Here is a 17,015-nt window from a genome sequence, read left to right as displayed (position 1 = left end):
AATTGCAAATTCCTACCCCTTCTAAGGAGAGTTGCCGATTGTCAAAAAAAAAACCGCATACGCATGCTATTATGCGAAGTCTTACATCGCAAGACTATCTTCATATTTGTCATATTTTTCTGATTTTTTCGTGACGTTTTGCCTTTCTTAGAATTTGCTCAACTTTGTTATTCTTTAATTTGAATAACTTGAGTGGCGAATTCGGTATCGATGGATTCGTAGGATCGAAAAATATAAAGGTTTGATGCTTAACTTTTACTGGACTCAAGCTTTGGTCACTTTTATCTGGAACCCGATGCTTAAAATTGAGCATTGAATTGTCAGTCGATTATAGAAAATAGCGTTGACATGTTAGCGGCTTCTGAGACGTATAATCTAACCCTATAACTACTAATGATTACTCGAAACAAAAACGCCGTACAAATATATCTTTAAATTAAGCCGAAGATTACCACGCCGAGTTTGACGTTTCCTGCAGTTACACTGAAGAATACTAGGTACACGGGCCTACACAAGAACGCGAACGTGTTGTAGCCAATAACGTGAGCGAAGCAATCCAATATGATCGTGATGCCGATTCAGATGGCTCTTATTCAACGACACATCAATGAGACAGGCAAATAAAGCTCGGTAGAAGGCCTCCCTCGTTATATCGAGGTAATTTAAGGATTTATCATGTCCACGGAAAACGTCATCTTGTTTTTTTATCTGATTGAAAAATGTTAATGGTACTTAACTCAGTGGTGCTTAATGTTAATGGAGTTAATATCAGCACGAACATTTCTTTCGGAAATCGTGACTAGAGTTTAAATCCTATAGTTCATCCGTTCCGTTAAAGGGTCTGTTTTGAGGTTTGCTGATGGTGTTAACACTTCGTCTCGCAGCATCCTACCCAGGGCTAGAATGTATAGTCACAAGTGCATAGTATCTTCTAGTCCTTCTTACTATAATAGTTAATTCATGAATGCGTTCATTAGAAGAACTACCGTGTCGCAATTTTCAGTCAATTCTTCTTGTCAGTTGATGAATGATTATCGTAATTTCATTTAAGGTCTCAACCTTCTCAGGTTTAACCCAGTGTGACGTTTTTTTGCTATTAACAGCGGCTTTTACGTGAAGGTTCACGACGGTTGACTCACGCGCTCGAATCAAATAAAAACAGAGAAAGTAGTCACAGTCCGAGGCATTTTGCACGCTGCTCAATTGGCGTCCATCGTTGTGCGCTGCTAGAATTGCAGATTTCGTAGTAGACGCATAGGGGTAGGAACAATAACAATAACATTCCGCCAAAGTGACACGAGCCGACACCTGAGCTATTTTCAGCGCGTGATCTTACTATTCTGTCGTTTAGCCCAATCAATAAAATCTGGTCAGAAATCTACACTGAACCTAAAACAATAGTCGTCATTGTGGGCGTACATTTCACCACTGAGAAATACTCACAGAAAAAATGAGTACAACGACCTACACTTAACCCAGGAGCACTATGTACTTTAAAAGTAATAGAATGTTTCTCGCTTTGACTAAAAAAAATTAAATTACATTTATCAATAGATCGATATGATGCTGGCATTGATGACAACTGGATTGGCTGAGGTACGGTTTTCTTCCAAGCTGAAAAAGGCCTGTGTAGCGAAGTAGCCTATATCGGTGTTCAAAAGACAGTCATTGAGTAGAAATGACGGGGGTTATTGAAAATGACTGCTAGTCTGTGTATTAAAAATGCTATTGGGTTGGTTCCAGTTATTGTCAATGGGGCATGTTTTATCTAACGCTAATTTTATATTCAGTTCGATCAACTTTTTATCGTTTTATTGTAAATCGCCTGGCCATGGCTGATCGCCTGCCGCTCCTCGGATGAAGCCGAGGAAGTTGAACGCAGTAACGAAGGTGACGGACATGCGAGGCATTGGTAGTGCTGTAACAACGCGTAATAATCGTTCAGTGTACTATTTACTACCCAAAAAGCTCTCCGTTTTTTTCCGCTGAGGTACTTTTTTACGAAATGAGGTGGCGATCACTAAGAGCTGCACGAAGTTACAGAATTCTCCAGTAAATTGAAGCGTGTCCAATAACTAAGTCTTCCTGTCTATGTTAAGGTCACAATTAATGTGGAGGAAAAGCAAAAGGTCAAGATACAGGCCACCAATCTTACCGAGAAATTCCGGAGCAAACTAACGATGAACTCTTTGTTGGAGTTGAGACCCTTGTAAGGTTTGCGTCCGCCTGGTAACCGACAGATTCTTTCGGCAATATATCATGAAGCATCCACATTTCTATTTCATGCCGTAATAGTGGCTTTTGCCTCTATGCCACGGCAACTGCTAACGAGCGATCACAGAATACGCTGCCGCTGACTTTGTCGTTCTTTTTAACCCCGATTCTGGGGTTTTGCTTCGTTACACGAATCGAGCTAGCGGGGCTGTTCTGCGTACGCAAGGCAGCTGTTGTACCTTGCGCACGCAGTCGGCACTTGACCATTGCGCGACTCAATGCTGCCTGTTTGTGTGATATGAACTCCACCGTTGTGTTTAACTCGTCACTAATAGTCCGCTACGAATCGCTTATTCAATAGGTGTAATTGGGAATGACTGCTGAAGAAATGAATTTCTCAGGTCACCAGGGCTGGGGGTGTTATAGTGGTAAGAAATATCCAAGATACACGGTGCCATAATTACCGACTGCGGCCTGATTTTCTTGCGATAAGTGCGGTCGTGGCGGTAGCTGCGACGAATACGCACCTACTTCAATTACATGTGAAGAATCAAAAGTAGCACGGCCAGCTGCCAGCAATCGTGAGCACAAGCACGGGGATCACAACAGACGCCTTTAGCGACATTCTCATCTAATGTAAGGAATTGTGAGGGTTGGACTATGTAGAATTTCTGGTCTTGACACGAACACGGTTTACCAGAGGAGTGGCAACGTTGTGTCCGCGTGTATCAGTCAATAGAAGACAACATTAATTTGGTTCGAACGATGGTGGTGATGTTGGAAAAAATGGTGAAAAATCGTCTAAATCATTGTCAACGTTGAGGTTGTACTCGTTCAAACAAGCTCTGGTCATTCTGAGCAACAAACGTAGGCTCTGCTGAACCCACAGTATCTATTTAAGGTATACGATCGCAATTTAAGATAGCTGTGTCTGACTAGGTCGCTTGCTTACAAACCAAGCATTGAAAATGTCTCTTCGCGCAGTAGTAAACTTCAGAGGAGCGACACGCAGGCGATCTAATTAATCTTACAATAGTTTGGGAACTCATTCGCACCTACTAACTGACAAAAAAAAAAAAAAAAAGTTGATATCAAGGGAGTACGGCGTTATGCCGTTGAGAAGAATTGTCATTGATTAAAATTAGTGAACTTGATGAATTCGGATTACATATTATACCCATTTTTCAGGACCAAATGCCCACGCAGCGCATATTTGAGTAGTGTATTAACTATGGCACCGTTGTTAGTGGTTTACAGCCCGCATCGGCCCACGGTCTAATGAATTCCGTAGACTTGACGCTTGAACTCTTGAAACCAAATCTCCGTTAAGACCACTCATAATTAGATTCCACAACGTCGCCTATGGCGTGTGATTTCATGATGCGTGTACGGCAGCACAACCCGCCATCAAGGACGTTTAGCTCGCGGGTATATATATGTGTATACAGATATGCTTCAATAGGCCTTGTCAAGGAAAAAAATGTTACGCTTTAAAACGGATTCCCACAGAGGAAATGCCTATTAAAACAGCAATAATCTATAAATCTAGTTACCTTGCTACGAGTTTGGCAGGGACAAGGGAGTGCTTATTGGAACTTCTAAGGAAGGCAAGCACTATAATAAGACCCTGACCTGCTTCTGGCTGGCTCAGGCCACTCTCGTCCTTCGACATCTACATTTAGCGAACGGAATTCACTGGGACTTTGAACCAACAGTTCTGGATGATCAGTCGAGTTTGCAGATTTTGATTTGGCGACAGCGCTGCCACTCGACGGTGATACGATGTCATTTTTAGAAATGGTAGATTAGCAAGCGTCAAAATTAATGATGACTCGTAGCCTCTACGGGACAGGGCAAGCGCAGCTGTTGTCCTGGCAGTGCAGCTGTAGGAATAAACATATTTCTCACAAGCATTAACTTTTATATAGACCTATCGTTTTCACGGGTGGTCATTTACGCAAAATGCATAGTCTGCACTAAGCCGGAAACTGACCAAACAGGAGGCAGGAACACACGGATATTGATAATCACTTGCTTTTCATTTGCTGCGGCTACGTTTAATGCCACGAGTCGTTTTTGGGACAAGTCGAACAAAATATTATTATGTAAGACTTATTATGTAAGTCAACAAAGTCGGATGAGAACAGGATTTGAAAACGTCAGAATACTTGACAATGCGTACGCTTTTTTTCTGTACAACTGTTACCCAACTTTTGCTTTTTAAGCTGAGACAAGTTTTGTGTATTAGATAACTTTAATTGCCTCAATGAAAAGATGGCGGTTTTTTCAATTATTTGATTTTATCTTTAACTGCTTAATTTAAATAGTTCTACGAGGTGGGGTTTCGTTGGCCGTGCTGTACGCTGGTGATACCTCGATACGTCAGATAAACCCTCGATATTAACAAAGTGTTCGAAGTGATTCGACGGCACACAACGGGTAACGTATTTGCCTACTAATCGCAACGACACGTGGTGGGCCAGGTTCGAATCCGGACATAGATACGTTTTCTTTCGTGCTGAGAGCCAGCTGACGGTGACGAACGTAGAACTCGATATAATTAGGCGGCGTATATATTTCTTATGGTTTTTTGCAAATGGCTGCCAACGACGAGTCTACCTTACTGATTCGAATGGAAAATGAGGCATCATCCATTGGAACAGCTACGATTTTCTGCAAGTTTTGTGCCCTATCGTACAAATCTCTATACCGATTGAAGCAATATTCGGATAGATACGTAGTTCGTAGAGCGGGAATATTCCAGCTGCTGTTGTCTAAATGCAGTCTTTCATTTTAGCCCATGTTATTGTAGCTTCATGCTCCTCCTGAATAGACTGATATCGATTGTTTAAGGAACTTAAGATTCATCTCAGTTGGAAATGCTCCGTTAAAAAAAATTGAATTCAAAATTAAATGGCCACTACTACTACTCCGATAGGATTTTCGGAAAAATAAAGTTAATTCGAGCTGAAGTTTGTGCATGGAATAGGGCTTGCGCTGGCGGGTTGTAGGTTCTTATGCGACACAGTTCAGTGTCGCGGAGGTGATTTCTGGCCTCGAATAATGAAGCCGGTTTTGACCTTCGACGCGGAGGACAATTGGAATATGGAGCACCGTTTCCACTTTTGTCTTTGCTGTTCGACGTGTCAAAATCATCTTTTGGTATTGACGTCGCGGAGGGGGCATCGACCCTCGACGTGACGGAAATGACATCTTAAACCTTCAGTGCAGAAAAAGCAAGTAGTATAGGCGCTCAAGCTACAGGTGACGTGGACATCATGCAAATCCACGACGCAAATATACAAACTAAACACGTTTTGCCATACACTTTTCCTCTTTGATTTGTGAGCGTTATACTCCCCCAACTGACAGCTCTCTGATAATGGTACGCTGTTATTGTTCCCAAAGCGCGTTGCCATCGTTCGATTGGTACCCTAATAACTATGACAGACTTACGTTGGAGCGTACAGCTTTGGAAAAAGATAAGAGCTAGCTAGCTAAGACGCAGTTGATCATAATAGACAATCCGCACACAGATGATTCTCTGGGATTCTCTCTTTTTGGGATCAACCCCAAAAAGTTCTTCGCCAGCGAATTCATTGGTATCCATACAGACATTTGCAGCAATGCTGTCGGAATTAGATACTTTTAGTACTATCTTTTGTGACTGCCCAACCTGTAGCTCATTCGTGTAACTAATAACCTTGTCGGGCCCCGTTTATCGCTAGCAGTTTCCATATTTGTAGTTCTCCTGCGATTACCACTATTTCTATCTACCTTCTATCGTCATTTTTTCCGATCCTGGCCGCGTCGTCTGTTGTGAGTCGTCCAAGTAGCTCTGCCCAACGAAGTGTGCCACTGTCGAGAGCTCCGTTCTGGCAAGTTGGCCATTGAACAGCTAGTGTGCTTATGCAACGTCTAATAATATAATATGATTATTCTCACCTCACTTAATACCTACTTTCCGAGAACGTGCAGGAAGTTGGGTTATCGATATATTCGAGATAAACTTACACAGGGTAAAGATTCAGGGCGGGAATTATTCACTGTCAGAGCATGCAAGCATTTGTGTCTGCGCACCGATGGCGATAGACGCACTGTCTAAGTCGCGCTCGCGCGCACTGTCAAATGCCAAGCTCTGTCACAACGCCTAAATGTAGGCAAGCTTTCGGAACGTATCAACGAACTTTTCCCTATACCTCACGCGGTGAATGACGATACCCCTGCACAGTCTCCAATTACCCGGTTCAGGGTGCATATCTATTATCCCGGACCTGGTGGCCTACTTGCAATTTGCAAAGTGTATATTGTAAATCAAATAATCGAGAAAATGGGACTAGGGTCGAAACGCCTCGGGGAAGATACGTTGTTACGGCATTTAGTTTCATTTGATCTAATGTAAGTAGCTCATAGCGATAGTCGAACGCCTAAAAAGTCATCTCCAGAATACTCAACGTATTGCAAATGATTACAGCGTACTCTTTAGGTTCTGATGCGTGTCGAAACTTAAGTTTACCGCAGGCGCTACAATAGAAAAAACAAGGATGCCCTGTTGGGTCTACAGCCAGATAGCCTTCTGCGCATGTGGGTGTTGTGGGTCGAGGTAGCAAATGCAGGCCACAATTAAAAAATTTAGTGTTGCTAGAACATATAGCCTATAACCTGTACGATTAGCCGAAGTAGTCGTTCCCGGTTCTTCTGATAACCCAGATTTTCGAATATATCACAATAGAAAATAAATACACCATTCCTTAAAGCCCAAGGCGATATAGCGATAATTTGCACACATTTTTTATACGTAGCCATAACATTAAATAACATAGAAGTAGCCATTATTTCATAGTCTATGGCTTGAAAATACAGAGTTATTTCCATTCTAACACGGATTAGTTATCGTAGTTCAACCGTTAAGTCGCGCACCGTTGAAATTATTTCAACTTACCGGGTCTGACTATTATCCTCGAACATTTTATGTAATATATGTATTCATGTATGGCGGATGGAACTTATACCTGTGACCGTTTCATATTTACGTAATATAGATACTTCAATCGATTGTTTGTTCAAAACACATTGCATGATCAAGTCACAGTTCCAATTCATCATTCTTAAATATACGTTTCGTCATGTTAATAATAATGACAGTACGAAAATTCATTCTCGATATAACTAGAGAGAAGCTCGTGATTCTTTCATGTATATATTCAGAAAAAAACCTGTCACGCTGGTACTATATATTACAGGCCCATAGAATGATGATGCCTTAGAAACGTGGCGGACTATAATTGCTACACCGTACTGGCCGGGAACCTGTCTGTAGACGGCTGCCACTAAACATATCGCGTTTTCTACCGGCTTTTCGATCCAGCCGTTCTGCTTATCAATCGATGAAAAGTGTCCAACATCGATATCAATCGTTGGCCCTTACTGCATGTTTAAGACTCGTAGGATGTATGCGCCGCACTCAGTGGATAGATCGTGCCCTAGAACTCCACGTACTCCTCTGCTATCTCGGGCGTTACCGGGTTTTCATTGAATTCTAGCGGTTTGGCGCCGCCTATGGCAAGTAGCCTTGCTGAGGTCTCGCTGGGTCGGACTGGCGACCTGATCTTTTTCTTCACTAAACGAATAAAGTCTATATTTTCGAAAAAGGGATGCTTCCTCACAGCAGAACTACCGGGATATTGAACGCCGAGTCGAAACATTGGATCCACCCGAAGCAATTCAGATATGAAATTTCTTGCCGCATTGCTAATTTGCGTCTGCGCACTTCCTGCATCCAAATCGAGAGTCTTGTTAAAGCCGGGTCCGTAATTACGTAATCTCTCAAGTTCCTGCTCTTCACATTCAGCTTCGATTTGGCCGAAAAAGAGCTCGTAGTTCAATAATCCGACAGTCCACCAGTCGACTCCTTTTGAGTAGACACAATTGGATATCACTTCCGGAGGAGAATAACCTGCCGTACCACATAATCCGATGAATTGTCGGTGAGGAGGAAGTTTTAGCGTCTGATCGAAATCTGCCAATTTGATATAGCCATCGGCAAACACTAACACGTTCTCAGGCTTTATGTCGCGGTGAACTATATTTGCCGAATGGAGGTATTCGACTGCCAGCACAATCTGGGCCGCCCAGAAACATATAACCTCTTCATTTATGTAAGGTTGAAACATATGGTCCGAAATACAACTACAATGGGTAAGTTCGAGCAAAAAATACACATAGGCGTGATCTTTGTAAGTGGCGTAAAGCTGCAAAACGAAAGGAAAATCTACGGCAAGGAGTAAATCCTTTTCCAGCTTCGCAGCAAAGCCTCGATTCTTTCTCATTTCAACCCGCTTTACAGCGAATTCGTTACCACTTTCATCCTGAACGTACAGTATAGCATTGCCGACGCCTCCGCTTTCCAAATGTATCATATTCGGAAAAAGTTGTCGGTCGAATGCCATGGCAGGTTGCCATACTGACCCATATTTATCCAAGAGGGCGTCACCTTTGCTGGCCATCAAAACGTCAACTGGGTCGGCATTTTCTTCAAAATGAGCTTCGGAACGGTGCAGACCCCGTATACGTTCGGGTTTTTGTGCTGAAGGACTTAATCCCATGGCTCCGCCACACCTGCTGTTCGTTTGTACGCGACACCTTGCTAAGTACAATAAGCGTCACACTATAAACTATTTCCAAACAAAAGGAGACTTATGAAACTAATCAAGCTACGCTTTAGTAAGACGTTGTGTAAAATTTTGAGCTGTGATTCAATGATATCGCTTGATCGTTGTTATCAGCCAACGAAAAACAATAGGCCGATGGTATCCGGCAGAACTGTGTCTGCTAGATTGAAGAACTGGCTAGCATAACAACTGTTTAATTGGACGGTGTTTATTTTGATTTTTATTTACCTTTCCAAACAGCAATATGTCGTCTGAAGAGATCACTACGTGATCTAGGTACTCCGAGTAGTGACAACCCCTTTCGCCGGGGCACGTCGTATGCATTCGTTATAACGGTTGCATAGGCATGAAGCCACCATTTTCTTCTCTCTGCACTGCGTCTGTGCAAAACAGCGTATCCGTTAAGTTCTCTAACGTATAATTAGTATTTCCAAAGACGTTATCTGTCAACTTCAATTCATGTGTTGTTATAAAACAGTAATGTTAATTGTCCGTGTTGGCGGCTCGTACCTAACGGTGCTATGGCATAGCGAAGAATATGGCTTTTAATAATGAATAGAACGAGCGCGATGAGTTCAAGATGCAATACAAAAGTTGCTTACGCATGCAAGTATCTTGCCGAAGATACTTAATAATCTGCTAGCCACGTAATGAACGATATTTGTGTGCATAATGCATGGCATACACTTGTACGAACTACGTGCGAAATTGTTGAGTCCTATACGAGGTCCAAGGTAAGGTTTGCACACTTGAGTCGGCTTAGTCAAGGAACGTCGTTCCTGAAATTCGCTTAGTAACTTTACAGTAACTTAGAAGATAGATCCGTCTTTGAATAACTTAAAAATTTGTCTACTTGAACTCTCTTAATAATTCTTATGTTTGTGGTCTAGCTTCCGTAGGGGGGGGGGGACAGTAGACTATGTGAAAAGTACCATCTATCAGGACAGATTTACATAGGGTACGTCTCGTTGTGTTTAATAATCAAACAACAAGACCTTAAGCGTTACACAATCACAATATATACGTGTGGCTTAAAGGCACTTCATATGCATGCTCTAATAGTCTATAAAGAAATAACGGTGTAACCAGAAAAACAACAATGGGTAAGCACAACTACCTTAAAGCATTTTGATGGGACAGACAACGAACGATCAAAGTACTTGTTAACTTTTAGTCGTTTCATTACCGCAAGAGAACGTTCGTACATCTGGCTTCTAACGCTGGCATGGCCGGCAGAATCAAGACATAAAGGCCTGCAACATTAAACTGACTTTGTCTGCATGCGCGTTGTCCTTTCAATATCAATCTCGGGTTGTTTCTTGGAAGTTGTGAACGTGAATAACATAGTGGGGTTGTTCTACGCCAGCAGCCGAACGAGGTAGCCCTCGGAGGATAAGGAAAAGGGTGTCCCTTAATAATAGCACCTACTCACAATGGTCACCGAAACCAATTTATTTACAGCCAAACTCCCAGTAGAAAGGATGTAAAACAGCTTTGGACGCATTTGGACGAAAACTGCTGCTACTCTTATTTTACCTGGATTTAGCGGTGAATCTAATAAATGAGAGGGACGGATGCATCAATAAACAGCATATGCATAGTACCTTGAGCTATAACAATCAAGTCTACGAAAAGAAAGCATAATAGCATAATTTGCTCTAGGTCACTGCTGACGTTGCTAGATCTTTTTAAGTGCTACCATTTTTGAAATTCAATTTTTTAAAAAAAAAGCCTTTCTGATATATCTTCTATGTTCAAGCAAACAAAAAAAAAAGAGGATCCTCGCACTCGTTCTCGGAAACTGAGATTTTTTGTTTTTATACTTTTAAATATGCCCTTTGAACCTCAGCAAACGTATGGTAGGTTATTCAATATGATACGCAAGATGAAGTCTGATTTTCCTTTTAACTAGCATAGTTATGCTATTTCCAATCAAAGTATGCACCATTATTGTCTACGGTTTTCTGCCATTGGAGGGGTTCAATGCAGGAATGGGTTACTGCTGCAACGTGAGTACAAAAGGAAGTAGCCGTTTTGGCCTATTTTATTTTTGATTCTTACTAAAATTATAAAACACTCGAAACGAACAGGTGCGATATATTGATAGACGTGACAATCAGGTGTTAGCATACGTGCACTTTGAGATAGGTTTATATATATAAAGGAGCAGAAGAAACAGTACATATTGGGGCTTTTTTGTCTATAGAGAAGAACTGCGTACGTCACAGACGTCACAACCTTGCATTTTGCAGAAGACGACCTCTCGAGAAGGAGCATTAGCTATATCTCAGTCTGACACTGACGAAAAAGTAAATTATGCCTACCAGAAAATTGCACTGCCCGAAGCTATTCAGTCAAATAACGTTCTTATAAGAGAAAGGAAAACTTGATAGGTCTAGTGACCGTGTGGGCCAAGCAATTATTCTAGCACTCGATTTTTTTCGAATCTTAGTTGATAAAGATGCGGCAAATTTAAATCCTCCCAAATAGTCGCTTAAAATAAGAAAGCTATAGCTGTTTATTGTTGGAAATTGGCGACTACAACCTATACTTACATTAACGCATGCAATTATTATATGGCAGTCACTTTGGGCTTTTATCTGTTGTATCATTTATGGGGCGGACCTTTCCATTCATACTGGAGACGTACAGTTTCAGACTGGCGATGGACTTTCGATGTCTACGTAGACGCGCCTAATGAGGAGGAATACATACGGATATTTCTAAACCTATAGACAATATAGATATTATCATCATTCAAGTAAATGAAATACAAAAGTTAATTGTTGTATAAGAATATACTTATATTGGCGATACTTCGTGGGATGAACTCCAACTGTCGTTGTAGGTTTTTCGCTATCATCAACTTGAATAGTTTTCGTTGTTGTTCAATTATATCTAGTTGTCCTTATCTATGAAAAATTTTGATATCTATGATGCTGCTGTCACGGATATAAATTGATGTGTAAATGTTTTCTCACTGTCCTGGGGTTCCGCGACCATTCGTCCTTATCTGATATGTTAGGTCGAACTAGAGGAGAGTTGAGTCGAATGAGATCTCGTAGGCATTTTCCTTCGATCGTCTCAAGTCTGTTCAAATGATCTGCACCTAAAATGATGGACTTAAGAGGCTGAAGCAATATTGAAAGTGAACTACCTTTAATATAAACTAAAAATAAGCATATGGCTGGAGAAAACCAAGTGTCAGAAATATGCCAGATCGAAAGCACATCGGGCAAACTTGAATCTTCACGATGACGAAGTATTTTGAGCACCAAATATCGAGCTAGCACCAAAATGTATATTTAAAAATGCAATTATCATTGCTGGAGTAAAATCACGCTGCAAGGTCGGCCCACTATGCGCGTTCAGGTTCTGAAGGTGTACACGAACTGTGGATGGCATTTGTTTTATTGTTCATTCTAACAATGTTACTCTGAATCGCAACGAAGCACCTGTTGCAAGGGTCCATGTGTTTTTTTCAGTGTCAAATAAGTCGTATAGGCGTTCGGAAACAATCAGGGAATGGATCAGTCACATCGAAACAACGAAAAATCATCTCACTATGCGAAGTTTTCAGAGTATATTGGTCTCGTCTTGAGAATATTAAGTAACGGTACAATATCATTTGCAGGGCCACTGTGCACTCCTATGTCTACTTCATCTGAAGTTTACATGATTGCAAAAGCCGCGAAATGCCATTTATGCATGTTCTGACTAGTGCTCGCTGTTTCGACCACTGTCTTGTCCGCTCGCTGGCAAATAGCCGACCCAGAACGAATCATCACAAACGTAAAATGTTTCGCTACCCAGTTGGTAACATCTGTCCGTTTTAAGGACAGCGAAATTTTTCTAGTACAATAGGACGGCTTTGACAAACGAGGCAGAGCCGTTTTTGAAAATCCAAAGATGAATGAATTTAGTGTTTGCGTTAATTGAATTGTTGCCGCCATTTATTTTTTCGAAAGCTGGTATGAGACTTACACGAGATAAAAGCTGCGTTATGCTTAACGGTAGTGCAGCGTTGGAAGCAGACCCTTTTATCTGAGGGCAGCTTGAATGTTTAGCGTTTGCAGACGCACCCCACTCATCGGCCTGTTCTGGATATGGTATGGCTTGCGGCTGCTGCGCAAAAAGCCTGTTCCATGGTAACGCTGTCATGCGCCAGGTAATTGACAGAGAAGCTAGCGATAGATAACTTCTAGGTGAAGGCCGCGTCACCCAGAATAGTAACGAGTAGTAACAATGATAAACTTGCTCAATCTCTACTCCGACACGATTGTTGCAGTACAATTTTGTAAGTCCTATTTTTAGTCAGCGTCGTTATTATCAGTCAAACAATTAAATATCCCTTTCATTTTAATTAGTCGGAATTTTTCAACTTGTGTAGTAATGTCTATTTAGTAGACAGCGTGTTCGAGGAACGAACCGACCTAGAGTTTCATCGGTCCTGTATAGAATTATAATTTAAAAGCATGATTGCCCGTTTGAAAAGGCAGGCTCTATTTTTTTGTCAGCTTATGGCCCACTTTCTATCGCTTATAAAAGCAACTATACGCAGCAAAAATGTGCAGCTAAAAACATTTTAGAAAAGCGAGCGGTTAAAAAATAGCTAGATTCCGTTGTCTTTTCGTTCACGGATGGAAATAAGGTCGCGTAAGTTCGCGTGTGACCCAAACATCTAAGTTTTCTTTGAATAGTTTAAAACTACTTGATTGTATCATAGCCACTCACGCATCATTGTTGCTAAACTTTCGCATGATTAATGGCTAAGCTCAAAATTGGTTTGCCACTACGAGGAGCATCTTTCAAATTGCCGACTCGAAAACGGCGAACCCATACTTTTGCTCTTTATTCCTCACCATACACAGCATTTGTGATAAAATAGTCGCTATAGCGATTCTTTACGCAAATTTTGTTCAGTCTTAAGCCGCTTTATCCTGAGTCTGAATAAAGGCACCCCTAGTAATTTGTTAATACTTAATTTCAAAAATTTCTAGATTGTGATAAAAAAAAACCTGCATCTTTATTGCTGCGTAACGTGATTTTTTTTTTACTTTTATACATATAGGAATTACAGTAAGATTGAGATCCACCGCGCGCATCGTCATCTTTGTATTCGCTACCGTACGAGTCTTTTAACACAGGGCCGTATATCCTTCGCGTTGACGTTCAGCAACTACCTTTAGAACGTAATGGCTTCGGTACTATGTAACCAACACCCGTGTGAGGGTGAACAACGGCGAAGATGGTTCAAGATGGCTAAACAGCTGCTACCAGATACTTTATTTTGAAAAATGGGCTGCACCCCTGTTAAATATTTTGGCACTAGTGTGGTACCGAAATAGAACTGCGTATGCTATTTGGCCTTGTCTATTATTGGCCCATTAACTAGTTTAGTTCGGTGAAGTACGCAAACGTAGGAACTCATGCGTATATTAATAGAGTGTTAAAAGTATGTCAAGGCTGTGAAATGCCGGAAATTCAGCTGAAGTCTACCATACAAGTTCGGCCCAGGAATTTAATTGAGAAAGAAATGCTTTCTCTCGCTAGCTACAGGCCCAGGTATTGAACATCAAGCCGAAATTAAGAGTCTCTGCGAAATGGCCGATAGATAAAATCCCGAGCACTTTTGTCAGGTTCATTGAAAAGCATCTTATCGAAAAGAATTAAATGCAGATCACCGTGTTTTCACAAAAAAAAAAAAAAAAATCGATGATTTGTTGTAAAGAAAAACATCAAGTCAGTACTTACTCCAACCGTTCAAAACGATCTACGTTTCTCTTGAAATTGTACACATCCGTTTTTACTGGATACCTGTACTCTAGGTAGTTTTGATTACTCCGTCAGACTGCAGATCCTCGGCTGCATTGCGATAGCATCCTCTCTGTCTCTATATCCCGACGCATGATATACGTGTAATAAAGGTATTCGACAGCGAGGACAGACTGGCCGACCCGAAGACATGTCTGTTTCACATCTTTCATGTACGATGTCAATGATTCGCCAGTTGCAAACTCGAGACATAAATAGACCTACGTTCGATTCCAAAATGCACGGAATGATTTCGCGATAGATGAGAAGTTGAGGTGGAAAACGAAGTCGTCTTTTTAGTGCGCTACGATAGCCCGTTTCTTGGCGTTTCCCCGCTTGACAAACTGAACTTATCAGACACTTATTGTCGAAGTTATTCAAGCTTAAGTTTCTAAGATCGTCTTGTTATTTCGCAATTGTTGAACAGTGTACATCGTACGTATTACATCATACCCGACGATCACACAGATCTGTTCCATGTTCAATAACCTTGAGCGGTCTGGAACTAGATGATGCCATGTTACGTGTGCGTGTGCTGTGCTAATTCATCGATTAACGATTTCAAGCAACATGATAAAGCAGTGCCAAATATAGGCCCTATTAAGCCAAATACACTCCTAAAAGACAGTACAATTCTGCCCTCTGCTAAAAAGAAAAAGAGTAAATCAGCTAATGGACTGGAATAAAAATAGCTTAAAAGAGCGTTTTAAACAACCTAATGCCCGACAAAAACCCTAGTGAACATACTGACTCGTTGTTGTCCGTGCAAAACATCGAGACGTTCGTGCAGTACCTCGTTGCTCGTTAAAAGTGCACGCAGGTGCAACGGCATTCGTAGAGCCAGTAGTAGTAACCCAGTGGAATACAAGGCATCAATGTACGCAGACGGCAAATGTCGAACTCTCGTGCAGGCTAAAACGGATGGAATTAACTTTCGTAAGAGATCATCCCGGACGGCCTGTTTGTGTACTCGCTGAGTATAAGCGTAATCAGAAGACCAGTACTTCATTCAAAAGGAATTACGACTAAGTTCGAGCGACAATAGCACCTAGAGTAACGTAAAGGAGTTCTTTAACAAAGACCAAATCTCGTTGATGGAGTTAGCCGAAAGAAACTTTCGAGCATATGTTGTAAGTGCAACTCTCAGTATTAGTAAACGTTGATGATCTAATGAAATGCAACGAGGGCTTTGGGCACCGTACTAATTAATCAAGATTCACCTCCCTTGTTTGCTCCTAATGCCCAAATTCTGGATGCTAACTTGTCTGGACCTCTGGATAAAAGAAATTCGGTCGACAGCGGCACCAACATAGCTTCGCTCCTTTGCGTTGGCTGGTAGTTCCATGACTGAATAGTAGAGACCGTCGAAACGAGGAAGATCTCGATGAAATTAGTTGTATACCCGATAGAGTGGTTATTAAAAAAAGAAAAAAAAAAACATTTACGGATGAACAAAGAAAACTGTTCGATATGTCTTGATGTTAAAATAGTTATTGATTTTTCGTCGACTGGTCGTTATCGCCTTTACAATGTATATGTGCTGGAGATACTTGTTTAAAAATTGACGCCCAATATATGCCTGATCTACTATTTTAGACGTGTATTTATAAAAACAAGTAAACTCGTCCAACATTGGTGCATATACTTGTTAAGCAGTAGTATAAAATCAGTTGGGTGTATGCGGAACAGTTTCTAAATGGGGGGCATCACGGTGAGCAATATGTTGTTGTACGGACATTCAATTCTCGATTGCACCTACTGTTACTCTTTGACGACTCCATGGCCCCTTGTTGACGTGATCGAAACATTCACCATCGTTAACAGTACGCGTAACTCAATTTTAACTTACAAATAGTCCCCAGCATACGAACTAGAATCATCACTAGGATATTTGTACACAAGAATACACAAGAAGTGGGCTTCATTAAGAAAATCGTTATCATAGGCCGAAGGCGGGAGCCTACCTGAAGAGTAGGCCGGAGCCTGTGACATGTACAAACCTTTTCCAAGGCGTTTGCGTTATTATTTCAAAATTTCTTCACGAATATAAAATATTGCGTTTGCCAGCTATCGAGTGCTAAACACACAGTTTAATCGTATAAGAAATTAGGTAATGATTTTCGTTCGATAGTATCGAGTAGTTTTACATGAAACAAAATGAAAAATTACTAGCATCCAATTGATGTTCTCAGAAGACGTTACACTTCATTTAAAAGCCTACCAATTTCTAAGTTAAAAGTTTCAGGAAAACTTCATTTTATCACTAGCACACTATTGTATGCGTCTATATTCGAACAACCTAACAGCAGCAGCAGC

General features: G+C 41.2%; 1 protein-coding gene across 1 annotated transcript; it reads right to left on the bottom strand.

Annotated features, from left to right (window-relative positions):
* Window positions 1–6,965: 6,965 nt before the first annotated feature.
* LOC111267695 (cAMP-dependent protein kinase catalytic subunit gamma) lies at window positions 6,966–9,031 on the bottom strand. Its single transcript, XM_022846104.2, has one exon. It carries the CDS (start codon window positions 8,817–8,819, stop codon window positions 7,698–7,700), a length of 1,122 nt encoding a protein of 373 aa, XP_022701839.1. The 5' UTR covers window positions 8,820–9,031; the 3' UTR covers window positions 6,966–7,697.
* Window positions 9,032–17,015: the final 7,984 nt, after the last annotated feature.

Source organism: Varroa jacobsoni, unplaced genomic scaffold (assembly GCF_002532875.2).
Source record: "Varroa jacobsoni isolate VJ856 unplaced genomic scaffold, vjacob_1.0 scaffold_1212, whole genome shotgun sequence".
In the NCBI taxonomy this organism is placed as follows: domain Eukaryota; kingdom Metazoa; phylum Arthropoda; class Arachnida; order Mesostigmata; family Varroidae; genus Varroa; species Varroa jacobsoni.
This window is presented reverse-complemented; position numbering and strand designations above follow the sequence as displayed.